The sequence below is a fragment of the Aplysia californica genome, unplaced genomic scaffold, assembly GCF_000002075.1.
Source record: "Aplysia californica isolate F4 #8 unplaced genomic scaffold, AplCal3.0 scaffold00701, whole genome shotgun sequence".
Lineage (NCBI taxonomy): Eukaryota > Metazoa > Mollusca > Gastropoda > Aplysiida > Aplysiidae > Aplysia > Aplysia californica.
The window spans coordinates 92,743-111,576 of NW_004797971.1; the positions used below are offsets into that span (position 1 = coordinate 92,743).

The following is an 18,834-nucleotide window of genomic DNA, read 5'->3' on the forward strand; positions in this document are numbered from 1 at the left end:
ACCCCGTGACCCCGAGTCGGGGAGCTCCGGCGGGCTGCTGAGTCACGCGAACTAAAAGTAACAGAATCGGGCGAAAAGTGACGCCGTGGCTTATGCGACGTTCAAAGCCCGGACCGATAGTGCCCCCCCCCACCACCCTCCCCGACACGCACACAGCCACACGTGTGCAGGTCGCCCATCCGACCCCGACACATGCTGACGAGCCATCTTTAATTGCTTCTGGTGACCTCTTGATAAAAAAACATTTATTAGAAGCGCTGGAGTAATATTACCGGTTCGGTCAAAATAAGGACGAAAACAGGCACGTTGACTTTATATCTCCTATCTGCCTTGCCCTAGAGACAAACCGAAACCAGCTACAGGAAGTCATGTGATTGGATGACCCCAGGAATGACCTGTTTCAGCTTGTTCTCATGTTTGAGGCCCTTACTGGGTGCAAAAGTGACGCCCGATTTATTTACGAGTTCAGTCGCATTTTTTTGGTTTTCTCATTCATTCGGGCAGTATTTTGACATTCGGTCATTTTCAATTATTATCACATTTGTTTCTTTGCAAGCTTAATAACATGATTTTTAATGTTTGTTATCAACACTTGGACACAATGATAGTTTGTCTAAAGTGGTATTCAGCACTTATAACTATTTTAATGAGTATGTATCTGACCCACTCTACTACGTGGTATCTGACTCTACTACACTGGCATCTGGCTCACTCAACAACACTGGATCTGACTCGGCTACACTGATATCCAACTGTATTACACACAGGTATCTGACTCTATTACACTGGTGTCTGACTGAGTTAATATGCTGTATCTGACTCAACTATTATTTAAATTATGCACAAATTCTTTATTCTTTGTTATAGATACCATTGGCTCTATATTATCTTATGGACTTATGTGCCCGAAGGATGAGAAACTACGGATTTTATGCTACAATCCGGGCACCCCCCCTTTGGGCAAAAACGGCGAGACTGACTAAACGGCAAATTCTCTTTCATCCTTGACAGGGCCTCATATGCAAATAACTCTCCAGCCTTCAGAGTCTACCAAAACGTAGAATCTAGGTCACAGGCTCCTTCATCCACAACCAATGTTAACTCTTCCGGGAAAAGAGCTTCACGCTGTTTTGCCTTTGCTCAGTTGATGAAGAAAAAGCTGTCTTAAGGCTTAAGGACTATTTTTAGCAAAATATCGCCGTAACTGTACTGTTGTTTCAACGAAAGTAAGGGAGGTTGCTTTAGGTTTGTGTGCCACTCTTTTGGGGCTAGATTTGAAAACAAAGTTTTAAACGATCTTTTTGTACTCCAGTGCCCGACAGAAAAAAAAAAACGTGCTGCCCGAACCGGTACGATTACTCTATAACTTTTCAGGCCGGCCTCAAATTCATCATAAGATTAAAACTCGGCTCCTGCACAAAACGCCTTTTTGCCCAAAGTGATCCCTATCTCTACCCAGCCTGAGGCGAGTCAAGAGTGAGGCAGGACAGGAAGTCGGATTCACGAGTCACAGGAAGTCGGAAGTGATGTCATGCTGGACAAGAATCAGAGTCCGAATAACATTTTTTCATATTCGTAATCGAGTCCGAATAATCACTTCGTTTATTTTTTTGTCTTCTGAAATTAAATTTCACCTTCATTGCAATCTCACCAGGCTAGATCTAGATTTAGGTCTAGAGTATCTAGATATCTAGATTTAGATTCAGTCTAGATCTAGAATCTAGTTGACAAGAGTCAGTAGTCAGACCAGTCACCAACAAATCAAGTCAAGATTCGTCGCTCTCACTCTCAATCATGAGTCAAATCAGAAAAAAAGCAAAACATGACACTAAAACTAGAATAGACTAATGGCTTACCACTCATGACTGTCACAACTAACAGCTGCCTTTTTCTGTGTTCTTCATCATAAATAAGTCAGTATATTATGTTTCTACAAACGTAAAGCTACACATCTATTCTAGAGATACTATATTCTAGAATATAGATCTACATCCCCTTCTCACAATATGACAAACAATAACACTCGCCCACTTTACTCTTCCCAAAGGATAACTCTAGTCTACAGTGATCACATGACACCTACTTCCTGTTTCAAGAGTTGTCTTTCTCTTTTTATCTTGGTCCCCTGAAAACAAGGTACTGCGTCAGTTACTTCGTTTATTAAATCGTATTTCATCGTGAATCATCACTTTTTATTTTATATATTTCTGACATACTGTTTATTTTAGACATCTTTATAACAACTTTTCATTGAGCACGTTCATTTATTTTGTGTCTACAGGCCAAGATGGGTCGTCGACCAGCCCGTTGGTAAGTTATCGAAAAATGGATGCATGAATGTGCGGTGTTGTTTCTAATTGTTGGGTCTGCTAGATATAGATTCTAGATCTAGATCTAGAACTCTTTGTTTTTATGAATTAATACACGTTTATCAAGATTCCTTGGCGCTTTTTCGGTAGGCCTAGATTCTAGTTCCCACCTCGCAATTGTTATTCGCCGGTTTTGGCCTCAAGACTGGGGGCTTGAGCCTGGTGGGGGGTCATGCGGTGCTTTTTCGGTAGTTCCCATCCCCCTTATTTGAGCCTGACCTACATCTAGATCTATACGTTTGATTCGCGGTGAGCTAAGATATCAAACCTAACAGCAGCAAAACATTAAATTGTGGTAAGCCCCCCTGAAACCCCCCTTCCTATCTACTCTTGGGGTCAAAACCCGTGAATAACGATTGCGGGGTGGGAACTACCGAAATAGCGCCGGTGTCATGCCCCCCTAAATTTTACCATAATTTGACGTTTTGCAGTTGTTACATTTGATATCTTAGCTCGCATCAAACGTATAGCATAGCCTAGATTTAGATCTCGATGTAGGTCAGTCTCAAATAAGGGGGGTGGGATCTAGAATCTAGATCTACCGAAAAAGCACAGATTCCTTTTCATGATCCTCTGCTTATATGTGTACCCTATGTTCAGATAATTTTGCCTCCAGCTTCTTCATTCAAGATTGCTATACTGATGTCAACTTGGGCTTCCGTGCCGTTGACTGTACTGTAGTTGTAGGGTAGGCTGGTCGGCGATTTTGTAGTTTCGTTCGTTAAAGTAAAGTCAGGAGTAGGGGGGTTTCAGGGGGGCATGCCCCCCTGAATTTTATCCTAATTTGATGTTTTGCAGTTTGGTTGCATCCCTGCTCTTTGTGTAGCCTAATTCAAATAGTATTTGGTCTTCAAGACTTCTGGATTTCTTCTCTGGATGCAAACAAATGGATCGTGGACTTTAACGAACGGAACTACAAGATCACCGGCTGGTCTTGTACTTGAGCTCGGTTTTACCTTTGGCTTTAGTGTCCTGTCTTTGACACATGCGACTACACGCAGGGCGTGAACCAAGCTACGGTTGGCTGAACCTGTGACCCATCATGAATGCCGAATACTTTACAGGCTTACGGTGGTAGTTACAGTACTCTGGGAATTCCCGGTCTCTCGATTGTGGCTCTGGCCACACTGCTAGCACAGCAGAGACCAGCAGTGAATATCAGACCCGCCGCTCATCCCGATTTTTTGCCCCCAATCTCAAGCCACAAGCATCCTGGTTTTTCCCGATTTCGATCGCGTGTATCCCGATTTTTTGTCCCAGTCTGCTGTTGTGCCGGATTTTTCTAAGAACATACTCTGCCTCATTCTTTATCGCGGGAAGCACCCGTTGAACTTTTTGTCAGTGCGAACTTGAAGCATTATTTCTCTAAATCTCGATGCAGGGTTGAAAGGAAGGGGGAGAAAGATAGATAGATGAATGAGTGTACACAAATGGAATGTTTTAGAGAACAATGAATAGGTATAGTATATCTAGTGTGCCTGCTCATGCATGTCTTACGTGCAGACGTGAGTAAAGTTTCAAGCTTTGGGAGCTAAGATAAATAAACCCAATTCAATTGCGCTCGAAAACGCAGAAGCTCAGACTAATTAGAACTAAAGTTTATTTACAAGCGCTTTATATTCGCATGTATGTGCGTATTAATATAATAAAACAACATTCGTTTAACTGGACTACTTTGGCATGCTGGTGTCGTGTAACTAGGCCTAAATCGCTACACTATGAATTTAATTGTACTCTAACTCTTATTCCACATGAATCGTTACATGGTCTCTTCTCAATTATCTAATAACATAATTATACCTGCCGACCCAATCGTTCGCCCCAACATTCCCTTCCCCAATGCTTTCCATCTCTCTTTCACACACACACACACAACCTTGGCTGAGAGTGAATATAACGTCTAACCAGAAAAAAACGAAATGCTTGATAAAAATTCTTGCTTACTTTGGAATCGAACACGGGTCCTCTTCGTGAGACAATGTATGCGTGCGTTTATGTGTTTTAAAACTCTTGTGTATTGCAAAACTCAAGATATTATCGTCGATTTGTTTTTAAACATGCTGGGGATTCTATGATTATTATTATGTTCCTTTTTCCCACTCACCAGATAAAGCATGAGAGAAATTAAAAAGAAATTAGATGCTTCTCTCTCGTATTATTCTGATCCTTTTTTCACTGTACCCTCTTTTTATTTAGATATCAATGGAAGAATTTGCAGTCAGTTGTTCGGGTGCACCTATTTCTTGCTTTTTATCTGTTGAGTCTCCTCATCGACCAGGACAAATAACGCCAATCATTTCATATCCTTGGGCAACTGAAACCGATTTGAAAATATGCCACGTGACGTTGCATTGCACAGCCCTCTCCGCTCAACCCAATGTTAGCGCCTCAAACAACTCCGCTCTGCTCGCAGTGTGGACAGAGCCTTATGCAGTTGCGAGCGCAGTAAACTGAAAGAGAATAGTGTTTTTAATTTAGCATATATTTTTATGTCAAATATTGTCCCAGCGCTTTTCTTATGCGTCATCCCAAACTGTTTCGACATACCCCTCCTTGAGTCTTGTCTTGAGAGAGGGCCCTTGCAGGAGTAACCAGAAGACATCTCTCCTCACAAATGTAGACTAAATACAGAATACAGAGGCTCTAAAGTGTTTGTTTTGTGCAACATTGTTTTTAGCTTATGGTGCAGTAAGGGTATTTATGTTAAAGAACAAGATTCACATTGTCAATTTTTATTGTTTAATTGTGCCGCACTGTGGCTGAGTGTGAATGAAAGATGGTTGGCTGTTAGTTTAAATGTTATCAGGTTAGTTGAAATTTAGATGATTGTCATTCATGTTTGTGTATTTTCAGTTACAGATACTGTAAAAACAAGCCCTATCCAAAGTCACGCTTTTGCCGTGGTGTCCCAGGTAAGTCTCGTAGTCATACACATAGTTGTACTGTATGATGTATTTAGTTGGAGGAATTCTTAACGAGTAGCCATGGGGTTTTAGGTTGGGTCCCTTCTTCAGTTTGTTGGGATTGCCACCCATTATGGAAATCCTTCCAATTTTAGTATTTTTCTCCTTACCTGCCAAGTAGGCTACATCTGAGCCAAGAAATTTAATTTTTTGTCAGAGTAGTTGGCATGTCTACTTTTCTGCTGTGTTGCTTTTTTTTTTTTAGTAAGGTAGTGTTAATTGCGACAGAGTGACGCTGTCACAACTATCGCTGTGTTGTTAATTGCGACAGGGTGAACACGGAGCACTTTAGCGTTGATGATTAGATTTAGATCTAATATCTGCCATTTCCGCTTCTCCCAGCATGGTCCTAGTTATCTCGGCTAGTCTCAGCCTGACAATATGGAAGGCTTTCTAGAGCATCCTTTCAAATCTTACGACGAATTTGAAGATGAAAAGTTTGTTGCTTTTAGGAAAAAATCATCTGTAACTGAAACAGTTGAGAAGGCGGATTTGAAGAGTGTGGCAAAAATCCACAGGCTTTCTGTACAGTAGAGTTGAGGCAACAAATATTTCAACGAAACAACAGCAGCTTATATCAGCAACAAAAACCACTAGGGACAACAACAACAAGAAAAGAGCTTTGACTGTCTTTTGTTTGTCTGTTAGTTAGGGGTGTATGTGTGTGTGTATAAGGCCACAAGCTGCTTCGTTTCCTTAATTTGATGATGATGTTTCACCATTGTAAGAGCAGTCGAAATTTTAAAGTGGTTTTCTTTTCCCTCACCCAGTCAGCCTCCTCGACACCCCATACCTCAGAATTTATTTATGTACATTGTTAATGCATGTAATATTCTTTTCAGAATGCTCAGTACCAACATTGGTCTGATCTCATTAAAGCCCTAGCTGCCAGTTTCAAACTGACTGGCGAGCATCAATTTTTAAAATGCTGGATTTTGCAAAATTAGATTCCACAATGTTGGTGTATTGCTTGGTCGCGCCCATGCACTGTGGTGCAGATCTGCCAAGTACTCAATTGAACATTTTTAAAAAATTTTTTTTAATTAAAAAAAAAACAATTCCGTTTCTACCGGTCCTGACTTCTTGAATAAAGGGAAATTTTTTGCTCTCGTGGAGTGTTTAGCAGGCGGGTGTGGTAGTTTACTGATCTAAATTATCTGAGTTTTTTCTGCTTGATATTCCTTACACAGATTTGTCGCATGGTTTGAAAAAATATGAGTGGCATGATAGGAGGGAATGTTGTCTGGGCTGCTTCATTGTGTCAAACTAAAATGATCTGATAAATCAGTGGAGTTCGGTGTGTAGTGTTTATTTTGTAACTTCTGTTGAGATTATTTACCCACCCGGGGGGGCACTGACTGATGTGTCTTTAGGCCATTCCCGAAGGGGGGACATTTCTCGTTCATGCACAGTAGAATTGTAAATGGGCTGATTCGTCAATGTATTCAATGTCAGGCTCATAACTCTGCCTGATCTACAACAGGGAAGTGTTGCTTTTTCTTTCCTAATCCTTACTATTGTATTTTCCTCTACTTCTTTTGTATTTTTGTCACACTCTTGTGACCTGCTGTTTCCGGGGTGCCTTGATAATCGAAGTAGACTTTGTGCTGTTGAAGCTAGAGAGGTGGGCACAGTAAGTCTGATTCTTTGTAGGGACTTCTCTGTTGACACCCACCCCTTGGCGCTCCAATGACCTTATGCAGCTGCGACCGCGGTAAAACATCTACTTTTTTTTTTTATGGGATTATTGTTAGTTGATCGTGGCCATGTGTACTTATTTTCTAAAGCTGTCTTCAGGTATGTGATGCTGATTTGATTTTCTCACCTTCGTCATAATTTTAATTTCTTTTATCAGTGATCAGGGACCAACTCCGTTGTTTCTGATACCAGTACTTCAAATATTGAATACTTGCATTGTCTTCCACAGATCCTAAGATCAGGATTTTTGACTTGGGCAGAAAGAGGGCTCGTGTAGATGAGTTTCCACTATGCATCCACATGATTTCTGATGAGTATGAACAGCTGTCATCTGAAGCTCTTGAGGCAGGTCGTATCTGTGCCAACAAGTACCTGGTGAAGAACTGTGGTAAAGATGCCTTCCACCTACGGGTTCGGTTACACCCATTCCACGTTAACCGAATCAACAAGATGTTGTCGTGTGCCGGTGCTGATAGGTAATTGTTTTGTTTTAGTTTTATTGCATTTGCAACACAGTAGATCATATAAATGCAGATTTCAGTTTTTGCAAAAGAAGCCTGCAAGTGGGTGGTTGGCAAGTGCTCTGGTGTGGTTTGCTCCTTCTGTCCTATCAATCATGTATGACAAAAAAAAACTGTATAAAAATATAGAATCTATTCCATGTGCTTGCCTCTATCTTGGGAGAAATAAAAGATGCTTTGTGCCTTCTAATTTCAACTTTAGAATATTATGTATGGGCATGGGTGGTTTTCTTGTCTCTTGGTTGCAAAAGTCCCTCTCTAGTTCAGTACCCATTTTTATTGAGCTCAATGGTATTATTTGTACACAGTCCTCATTGATCAATTTTGTTCCCCTTGTTAGTTTTGAAAAGACTAATAAGATGGTATCTTTTGCTTTATTTACAAGCTTGTCTGTTATCCCTGGTCACAAAATGAGGTGCTCATTAAATGCTTAGTTGCCTCATGACGTACCTAGTACAGTGGAGTCCACTCATAACGAGTCCGGAAAAAACGAGGTCTGTTATAAAGGCACTATTCTAAAACCCAGTTTTTTTCTCCTCTTTACCTTTGTATACAAAATACTGCTATAGCGCTATCAGACACACTTGCGGGTCGGTTATAGCGGAATATTGCTGCTGCTGTGCACATGGCATAGAGGCCAATTATACATAATGCAAAACCTCGCCAGTTGAGAAACTTGTTGCTGATCTTGTGAAACAAAGACAAGCAGAGCACATCGCGTGATAGGCCAGTGTAAGCCTAGTTTAGATTATCAAGGCCTGCCATGCCTCTCACTTCTCCGATGCGAGGATGGAGAGGTCACAGCAATGTGATGGATGGAGCGAATGTGTGACGTGCGCAATCAGACACAGCGGAACACCAAACTCGTAGATTAATTAGGCCTACTTTACAGTTTCCCTTGAATTTATTACTGGATCCCTTATAGCGAAAATCCTGCTATAACGGACTTTTTGCTTCGGTCCCCTCCCTCTCGTTATAACATGATTCCACTGTAGGCTACATCACGAAGATGCATAATTTATCAGACTTACGCATGCATCCTGTTAATGATCTGGCTCTGATTCTTCTGTGGGGAATTAGTCACAAACACAGCACGGATTCATATTGTGGATTTAAAGTGGATAATATCAGTACCAAATTTGCAAAAGTAATTGCTTACTGCTAGGCTTGCAAGCAATTGATACGCACATGTCTAATCTGCTGTCCTAGCTAATGGGCTTAACTGAAAATCTCTGTTTATGATAGGAACTCGCATCCCCTGGCAACAAGGGTACAGACTGTTCTAGTATACCTTAAGTGTCAGGTGCATAAAAAAGCTGTACGGTTGGGTTTTTAGAAGGGAATTTCTTGTTAAAAAATTCCCTCCTTTTTCCCTTTCCTCCATCAATAAATGTTTCTTCCTCTGATTTGTGTTTAATCTTTCATTTTTCTTTGACAGACTTCAGACCGGAATGAGAGGTGCCTTTGGCAAACCCCAAGGTACCGTTGCACGTGTGCACATCGGACAGCCAATCATGTCGGTGCGTGCTCGTGAACAACATGAGCCGCAGGTTGTGGAGGCTCTGAGGCGTGCTAAGTTCAAGTACCCAGGACGTCAAAAGGTAATGAATTAGTAGGCCATTCCTTCACCTCTGTCCGAATTAGAAATTTTAGTCATCTGAATGCAGTTGGTAATGAATTTTTTTTTCTCATCGTGACTTTAAAAAAAAATTATTTCAGTGGTTCCAATCTTCCATATTTTTAGGGAAATCCTTACTTTCAGACAGTACCGCACTTGCTCCCCAATCATTATCAGCTCCCTCTGTTAACACATTACACCCTAAGGGCCTGGACGGGAAGTCCATTGTTAGATCCTAAGCAAGGGGAAAGAACCCACCTCCCGTGAATACTACCCTTTAAAAAACACATTTTAAAAATACTAAACAAATTCCAAAAATCCTGAAAAAATAAGTTAAAAAGAAAACTGAATGTAGTTTCAGAAAAATATAACTTTATGTATGCGCAAACTGTTGGAATTGTTCTAACTTTAGTTCAATCGGGGTGTCCGACCCCTCACTCTCACTCTCAGCCTCGCGGTCGGGCCCTAGATCTAAATTCTAGATTTTCTCCGTCTGATCAATCGGAATCGCCCCAAACTCTTCCTACAACGTTTTCATCAAAATCTTTCAAAGTGTCGGTAACGCGATCAGACTTCGATCAGCTCTAATACTAAAACTACTGGCCCGAAAAATTTCATTTCGGTATCAAACGAAAGAAGAAACTTTTTGCTATGCTGTGCAAATCAAAATCCCGGCCCCAGAGTCTCGTCAAGGCGAGACTTTCGTTTCTAAAGACGCTGGGTCGGCGCGGGCGGTTCCGGGCGAGTTAGGGTGTAATGTGTTACATTGCCATCAATGGAAATATATTATGTAGATCTTGGTGAAAAAATGTGTTGTGGTTTGTAGGCTATCTCTTAAAACAGGCTCCCAAATGCCATTTTCAACCCTGTAAAAGCACTAAATTTCAATTTCTTCAAGCAGAATTTTCCTTACTTCTCAGCTTCAGCTAGTAGAAGCACTGTATAAAGTGCGAAAAAAAATTTCCATTGCAGATCGTCATCTCCAAGAAGTGGGGCTTCACCAAGTGGCCACGGGAAGACTACGAAAAGATGCGTGCTGACGGCATCCTGGTGCCTGATGGTGTCAACTGCCAGTACAAGCCCAACCACGGACCCTTGGATGCCTGGAGGAGCAGACAGGTCGCCCGGTCATAAGCTGAGATCAGGAGTTTGGTCAATGTGAATAAACTGTTTGAGAACAGGCAAATTTTGTTTATTTATTGTGTAGACTGTGTGAAGCCTGTTTCTGTGATTATATTGTCATTTCAGCATTAGCGTTCGTTCTCCCTTCAATTTGTACGTGTACTGTGCGTTGTGTGTCATTTTAATGGATGGTTGATGTGTGATTTGCTCCTTCTCTCGTGTCAAATATCCGTTGTCCTTCTCTCCTTTTTATGTGTTATACTCTCTTGTAACACCTGTTATAATCTTAGGTACTTTTATGCAAACAAAACAACTCTTGCTAAAACTCACTTTACAAGTCCTCTCGATTTGATGTGAATTGAATACGAGTCGAAGCTGTCCATAACATTCACTGGAGATCACAGGGAGCACAAAGTCTGCTTCGACTATCAAGGCACCCTGGAGATGGCGGGTCGCAAGAGTATGACAAACGTACAAAAGAAGTAGAGGAAAATGACGATAGTGGGGAGTAGGAAAGAAAGCAGTTATGAGCATGACATTGTTGGATCAGCCCATTTACAATTCTACTGTGCATGAACGAGAAATGCCCATCCTTTGGGAATGGCCTAAAGACACTTCAGTCCCCCCGGGGCAGTGCCACTGACTGATTGTAGTGTCTTTAGGCCATTCCCAAAGGGGGGACATTTCTTGTTCAAGCATAGTCGAATTGTAAATGGGCTGACTCATGTCACGCTCATAACTGTTCCTGATCTACAACAGGGAACTGCTGCTTTTTCTTTCCTGATCCTTACTATTGTCATTTTCCTCTACTTCTTTTGTATGTTTGTCACTCCCTTGTGACTGTGACTTGCTATTTCCGGGTTGCCTTGATAGTCGAAGCAGACCTTGTGCTGTTGAAGCTAGAGAGGTGACCAGTGAAAGTCTGATTCCCTGTAAAGACGTCTCTGTTGACACCCACCCCTTGGCGCTCATAAGACCTTATGTAGTTGCGAGCACCGTAAAACGTAGTTATTCGCACAGGGTGTGTGAATACTATGAAATTTTATTCGCACAGGGTGTGCGAATACTATAAAGTTGTATTCGCACAGGGTGTTTCAAAAGAAGGAAGGGAATCGGGCCTACCATTTTCTCAATTTTTTTCTCCTCATCGCGCAAGGACAAAGATCTTAGGGGCTGGATTGAACTAGAGAGTTGATTGAACTTTGGTGGACCCGCCGTGTTTATATGTATTAATGCGCACTAGGCAAACAACGGACTTATACCAGAGACAATGTACGTAAACGTTCATTGTCTCTGCTTATATTATACATTCATGGGTCCTAATCGACCTCTACGCGAACTAGTTCCCGGCGAGGCGGAGTGAGTGAGACTTGTTCCCGGCGAGGCGGAGTGAGTGAGGGCTGCGAGTGCGAGTAGTACTAGCTGCGAGAATACCACGAGAGAGAGAGAAGGGGGGACGAGACAAAGTTATAGATCTAAACGGACCTGCATTTTATTATCCGAATCACCGAAGAGATCGAAGTCCGGAATATCTAGGCGTCGGATGAGGACGTTTACCGCAGGAACAGGCGCAGGGTTCTCACTACAGGGTCGGGAAAAAGTAGTCGGGAATTTTGTGATGGGTCGGTAAGTCGGGAAAGTATAGGGCCTGTGTAATGTGCAGCTATCTAGACTGTATGGTTGATGAATCCTAAAGAGGAAACGTAATTGAAATTGAACCGCTGTGACGGAAGTGTGTGTGACACCGAGGCTCGGTCGGGAAGAATCAAGATCTGCTTTCGTTACTGCCCAGAAATTTTCCGGTAATAGTCTGATAGATAACGCAACATTTGTAACATGCAGGTTGTGCATTATGAACGCTGTGTCGCCTTGAAAATAAATCAATATATTAAAAATTGCCCTCTGCTGTCGCTTGTGGAAAAAAGAAGTTATACAAGCGTCTTGACAGGTTCGCCCTCGTGACCGGTCAATGAACCCGTGAGTACCGGCGGTCTGAGCGCTGTGAAGTATTGGACTCCTTTATAAGATACACTCATGGAAGGGGATTGGGGGGGGGGGGGGGAGCTGAAGGCAACGCTAGAGGACAAAAACTGAATTTGGAAGCAAATTTTTTAGCATTTTGATTACTACTTTAGAGCTCTCTGCAAAGCGCGCGTTGGTGCAGGCCTTGTGTGGAATCAGGATCCGTCATGCCTTGTTATTGAACTAAGTGTTCGCGTTTCATTGGATGGAGTGATTGTAATTATCTATATATTTTATTAGCTTTCTGTTCAAGACTGGCAGATTTTCAGTGTCACTGCATCTTGCACCTCACACTGAATATATGTGTACTTGAGCCATTCTAGTTATTACTCTACTTTGAGTTGCAGCAATGGTTTTCGTCTTCACGTTTATTATATATATATATATATATGAATCGTGACACCCAGACTGGTTATTGACAGTCGATTTTCTAGTTCTAAATCTAGGTCTTTTTTCAGGCTCAAAACAGGATTCATTTTTTTAAATATAGGGCCTATAGTTTGTTATGTTGGCTAATATGATGATGGGAAAATATAAATAAGTAAGAACAGACTGAAATACCAAAGTCTCTCAAGATCCCAGTGCCACACTGACATGTTGTTAACTGGATATAATGTACCTACATGTGTGTGTGTGTGTATTCACAAAAACATATACATGTATTATATTAGATATATAAATGGAGCACACGCTTTCATGCTTTCATTGTTATGTAACGTCCTGGAAAATGGATGAGGCCCCTCCCTTGGAAAATTGAGAAGCTGGTTTGGCAGTCACCCAGTATTATAGTCATCTATTGTTTGAAGACTATACTACAAAATGTACATTTGCATTCATCTATAGACATTTTGACTTTTTATCTTTGATAGATGGGCTTTTTGGGGATCATTCTTGACGCGCAGCGGCCTGATTTTTCCGTCGAATTGGGGTCTTGAAAAAAATTTGGGGGTCTTGAAAAAATGTTCCGGGATTTGGTGGGGACCCTGTCACTATTATATTATATTAGTATTACTTGATCCCAGCCGCTGTTTCTTTTCAGGGGGAGGCAGTGGAGGGAGACCAGAAGTGGATGATTGACCAGCAGGTTCCTGATTTTCTTGATTACATGTCGTAGTCGTAGGCTTATTTTTGCTCCTTTTCTTTTGAGGGGGAGGCAGCGGAGGGAGACCATTAAGTGGAGGATGGACCAGCAGGTTCCTGGTTTTCTGAATTAGTCGTAGTACGCTAATTTTTGGTGGACCGCACCTTCTGCACTTAAGTTATTAGGATACTTATAGATCTAGTATTCGACAGTCCGGGGGGGGCTGCCACATGCAAATCATTCATAATAAACAGAAAAGTGGACCAGGAACATTTTATAGTTTGCTCTGCCCAAGAACTTTACTTTATAGTGGACCCACATTGCCAGCCTAGGCTAGGCCTAAGAGGTACCATGAGACTAATGAGAGACGATAGAGGCGCGGGTGAAGTTTACCAGACCAGTGAAAAGAGGGGGAGACATGGTGGAGGTATCTAGATTTGTTTCTAACGCGTACTGTAGCTATGCTGTCTTCTCAATTCAGTTCAGACTTTTTCTTCTCTTCGCTTACTTGGGCCAAGACTTGACCGTAGTCTAGATTCTAGAAGAAATGGGGAATCGGGAAGGATTTTTACCTGTCCTGTACCGTGGTCTCCATAATCCGTATTAGATCTAGATCTAATATATATATACATGATGAATAACAAGCAAGCATAGAATGACCATTCCTTTCTTTAAAAAAAAATTCTTCCACTCACACCAGAATCTACTCTTAAATATATCTAGATCTACATTAGATAAAGAAAAGTACATGTGTATAATCTTTATTTAGTAACCCATCATCATGCCCATGTAGATCATAGTGGGAACAATAGATCTAGACATCTAATGGGCCTGTCTGTTCTCAGTGTCAGTGGGAATAGTTTCTTGGCCTCATCCCAGTGACACGGGAACAATTCTGGCCTATTCCCAGTTCTTTCCAAAATTAAAACCCTTAGCCTAAAACTAAAGGTGGGATACATGGGTGTGACAAATGAGGTCCAAAATCAACTTTATGTAGTAACTCTGTAGTAATACATCATATTATTTATGGCCGAATGATTGCAGTTTTACTTTTAGGGACTGTTCACAAATGACCCCACCCCTCTTGTAATCTTTCCCAGGACACCCCCCCCCCCCCCCCCCCCCACTCAAGTTGCCGTCAACCAAAATTATGTACACATGTGTACGTTTAGATAGAACTTGTACAATGTGCATTTGCACCTTTGATTTTTTTTTTTTTATGTTTATTTATTTAAAGAATACAATAATGGTGGCGCTGCCCCTGCTTGCACTGGAACCGGATCGACTGGTACACGTATACAGCACTCAAGGGGTCTGTTTGGCCAATTTTAGTGGATCGTGTCACCACAAATTTTGTGTTATTAGTACTTTCATACTCTTTCAGAGCCTCTGTGAACTCTGAAAAGCTCTTGAACTTGGCTCCCACTTCCATGCTGAGAATAAATCTAGAAGAACTAGATCTAGATCTAGGTGTTGAGTAATTTCAGATTTGCGATGCAATAGCCTTGGGGCCAACAGAACGCTACTGGCAAGGTTCTCTCAGGGCTCTGTTTTGAAAAATGAAAATGCCACGCAGGTAAGCTTATTATATAGGCCAAGACTGCCTAGTTTCGCGGACTCTCGCGGCATTTGCCAATCTCGCACAGCGTTCGCAGCGCGCAACGATCTCGTGCAGCGCGCAGGTCGGGTCGACCCTGTGCGAATATAATTATTTCTTATTCGCACACCCTGTGCGAATAATATTAATTCTTATGCGCACACCCGGTGCGAATAATATAAATTTTTATGCGCACACTCGGTGCGAATAACCACTTCCATATAAAGTCCTGTTATACCTGACCCCTGTTAAATCAGAAATGCAAGGGAAGTAATCATTTGTGGACTAATCCAGCTGTATTTATTCATGGGTAGTTTTCCTTGCCACAAGTACTGCGACAAGTACCCACGGACAGGGGTTTTGGTCATATGGCAGTACAAAAATGTAACAGGCCTGCGCTTGACACATTGCAACTTACACGTGCATCTAGCTTGGCTTAAAACTGAAAGCTAGATTGAACGTCTGAAGTCTGCAGCAGCACACCGCAGCCTTCTCTCGCTTCATCCGCTGTGTGTGTGCTTGCGTGGTCTCTCTATCACTATCACTCTTTTTACACATTGTTAACGAGCCTTTGTCCCTGCTATAAAAACCGATGTGGCCCTGTTATTGCCGATAACTTTTAACAAAGAGTAGACAAAAACGGTTTCCATTCTACGAGGTCCGTCTCAGAATAATGTTTCCCTCCTCCATAAAATCAAAAGTTTGCAACCAACAGCCTCTATATTTTGTGACATCATGTCTAAGAAATCTCTATGCCAAATTGCAAGTGCATTGGTGAACGGGTCATAGAGCTGTGGCTGTGACGTATCAAGTGCGGTGTTCTTGTGCACTTTGTCCAACGCAAATACCAGGAAAATGGCTGAGCAAAACATTGGTGCAACCTTCTCATGCTACGATGTCCAAGTTGTGATCAAATTTTAAACTCTTGTTTTGTTTTTGTAAGTGTTTTACGGCGCTCGCAACTGCATAAGGTCATATGAGCGCGCGGGACACATTATTAAACTTTTTCAGTAGGTAGGAAATTTTGAATTTTGCTCGGGTGGAGGCAACTTGCACACGGCCCCTCCGAGATTCTTCGCCCTTGTCCGAGAAGGCTAGGTGTAGACCTTTCCTACCAGAAGATCAGGGGTGTGGCTGAAAAACAGCAGTAAGAAGAAGCCAAGGAGTAGCAGTAGAAAAGCTAAGCTGTAGAAAGAATCGGGAGCCCAGAGGAGGGGGGCAAAGGAAATGAGGGAGTGGGGGCAGAAAGAGGAGACGAAAGCAGACGACATAACATTGCTAGAGAGCAGGAAAGGAGACAAATTTAGAGAAGAAATTTTTGTCACTACCTGTATTCGAACCCGGGACCTTTGAATGATTGAGAGGTTAACACCTTAAAACCTCTAGGCCACGAGAGCCCCCAAAATTTTCTTTTACCTCTTTTTACTACGAATCCAAGTCGCCATGTCGGGTTACTGTAGGCCACGAGAGCCCCCAAAATTTTCTTTTACCTCTTTTTACTACGAATCCAAGTCGCCATGTCGGGTTACTGTAGGCCACGAGAGCCCCCAAAATTTAAACTCTTCTTCTTGGCACGTCTGCAGCTGAAACCCGTGGTGATCAATACAAAGTAACAGGGAATAATGCCTCATCACAATTCACACAGTAAGGAAATGGATCAGGGAGGTTGAAAGATGGGAGGTGTGACATGAAAGATGAAGCGCACACAGAAAACATGGGCAGAGAAAGGTGAAGCACTTTTTTTCGGCATGAGTGGAACATCAATGGTGTCTACTACGTGTACAGATACGTCCTCAAAGATCAAAGACAAGCTGAGACCCGCGATCCGGACAAAAGACCCACTTTACTTGAAAAAGGCGTCATCCTGCACCATGACAATGCGCCTGTTCACAAGTCCAGAGTTGTGAACGAGCTTTTTGTGAGGGCTACTCATGAGAAGTATTGGAACGCCCGATCTCGCCCCATGCAACTTCAATCTATCCCCCAAGATGAAAGAAATGCTGACTGTCACTACGATTTGAGGACGAAGACCAGATTCAAGAGGCTGTGGAGAAACGCACTCGGGACCTTGGACAAACGATCACTGATCACGGTCTTTGACTGCTGCGAACATGGGATATTTGAATGAGCTTTCTGTTGATACCAAATACAAGGTGATTTATAGTTATATGTGAGGACAGCATGACAGGGAAACTTTATTCTGAGACAGACCTCGTAATCGTATGTCAGTCACTCTCTTGTGAACTGCTATATCCAGGGTGCCTTGATAGTCACAGCTGACTTTGTGCTGTTGAGTTGAGGTGATCAGAGTAGGCCTGATTCCCCGTGTAGACTTCTCTGCTGACATCCTCCCCTAGGCTCTCATCATATGGCCTTATGCTGTTGCAAGCGCCGTAAAACCTTACTAAAACAAACAACAGGGCATCCCTAAGGAACAGCCTTCTGGGTTGCGCTGTTCTGTAGTCGCTGCCTGAGTGCAGTTTGTGAAAGTTGAGCACCCTTTACGTGTACTCAATTTCACACTTACTTACCATCATGGGTGTGATTTAAAGCAAATTATTGTACAATTGCATTCTCTTGAAATTAGAAATAAAAAGATAAGATCATGTGTTTGCTTCATAATCAACCTTAGGAGCAAGCATGAAGTTGGTCGTGTAGCAGATTTTCTCTAAAGCGGTCTTCTGTCAAATAAATTTGTCAGTCCAACATCGAGGGAAACTTTTCTTCTACATCTAGTTTTAAAAGTCTTTGTTGACGAATTACGCAGATCTTTTGCCGTGTACAAACAATGATGATACAAGGGACGTCCGGAAAGTAAGTAGGCCTACCAGGTACCATTTAAAAATAATTATAAAAGAAATAATTTCCCCAATCAAAACGATTTATTGTTGAATACCAGTCATGATGACTACTTCTCTACGTAGTCACCAGAACTGTCGAGGTGTCATAGCGTGGGACGAGCTTCTGAAAGCCCTCATCGTAGAAAGCTGCCGCCTGCGATGTCCGCCAATGTCGAGTCTCTCCTGTGATGTCCGTCAATGTCGAGTCTCTTCTGTGAGATCAGCGTCTGAGTCGAAGTCCTGCAGGGCCAAAAACTTTTTCAAATGAAGGAAAAGATGAAAGTCACTCGGAGCCAGGTCTGATGGATGCTTCAACTATTCCCATCCGAAGGTGGCGATCAGGTTTTGGGTGTGGGCAGACTTGTGAGGAGTTGCATTGTCGTGCAGAGGAACAACGCCGTCGCTAAGCATTCCGCGTCTTTTGTTTTGAATTTGAATCGCATTACGCAGTTTTTTAAAGTAAGTGTGTTGCAGTCAGTACACATCAGAGTTAATTGTCATCCCATTTCCCCAAAGCCAAAATTCTACTAAAAGAACTCCTTGCCTGTTCCAGGAGTAGTCATCATACAGTGGAACTCTAATTCAACGAGGTCGCCGGGCCTGACCTAAAATCTCGTTGAATCCGAGTGTTCGTTATAGCAAACACGAGGTTTTGTGTTGATAATTACAGGCAATGAGCAAGTAATGTATAAAGAGAAGTCACAAATAGTGCCTGAAATGCCTGCATATTTTGAGCTGTGTAAAAAAAAAAGGCTGATTTGTTCAAACGCACACGCCTGTGTCATCTCGATTGTTTACCAAAACGTTGAGTTGCTGTGTAGAGCCTAGCATAGGGCAACTTTTGATTCCATAGAGCAGCGCACAATTCATTACATGTACGTAGATCTAGATCTATGTCAAAACTAGCTTATCATTATAATACTTATAAGTTGCCGAGGGGGAAAAAAGACTGTGACGCGTTTGTATCTGCGACGTTCCACGCCCGGACCACTAGTGCCCCCCC

At 42.2% G+C, this 18,834-nt stretch overlaps 2 protein-coding genes across 3 annotated transcripts in view; one reads left to right on the plus strand and one right to left on the minus strand.

The window, feature by feature from the left end:
• Positions 1-2,059, minus strand: part of LOC101851443 (sorting nexin-29) — a 33,507-nt gene extending 31,448 nt beyond the window's left edge. The window contains exon 1 of one of the 2 annotated variants that reach the window (XM_035972471.1): positions 1,857-2,059. In XM_035972471.1, the coding sequence (XP_035828364.1) occupies positions 1,857-1,863 (7 nt within the window). In that variant the 5' untranslated portion in view covers positions 1,864-2,059. The remainder of the gene's footprint in view (positions 1-1,856) is intronic. The other variant, XM_005108582.3, reaches the window with a different exon arrangement.
• On the plus strand, positions 2,060-10,355 carry LOC101851223 (60S ribosomal protein L10). The gene is made up of 6 exons (XM_005108581.3): positions 2,060-2,136; positions 2,282-2,310; positions 5,223-5,281; positions 7,260-7,506; positions 8,990-9,152; positions 10,142-10,355. The coding sequence occupies exons 2-6, from the start codon at positions 2,288-2,290 to the stop codon at positions 10,301-10,303; spliced, it is 654 nt and encodes a 217-aa protein (XP_005108638.1). The 5' UTR covers positions 2,060-2,136; positions 2,282-2,287; the 3' UTR covers positions 10,304-10,355.
• Positions 10,356-18,834: the final 8,479 nt, after the last annotated feature.

What these genes read in the sequence shown, in the direction of transcription:
- LOC101851223 (XM_005108581.3), top strand. Translation starts at nt 2,288, where the DNA reads ATGGGTCGTCGACCAGCCCGTTG. An exon ending in GGTCGTCGACCAGCCCGTTG is followed by an intron (nt 2,311 to 5,222) that starts GTAAGTTATCGA and finishes GTGTATTTTCAG; the next exon opens with TTACAGATACTGTAAAAACA. An exon ending in TCGTGTGCCGGTGCTGATAG is followed by an intron (nt 7,507 to 8,989) that starts GTAATTGTTTTG and finishes TTTCTTTGACAG; the next exon opens with ACTTCAGACCGGAATGAGAG.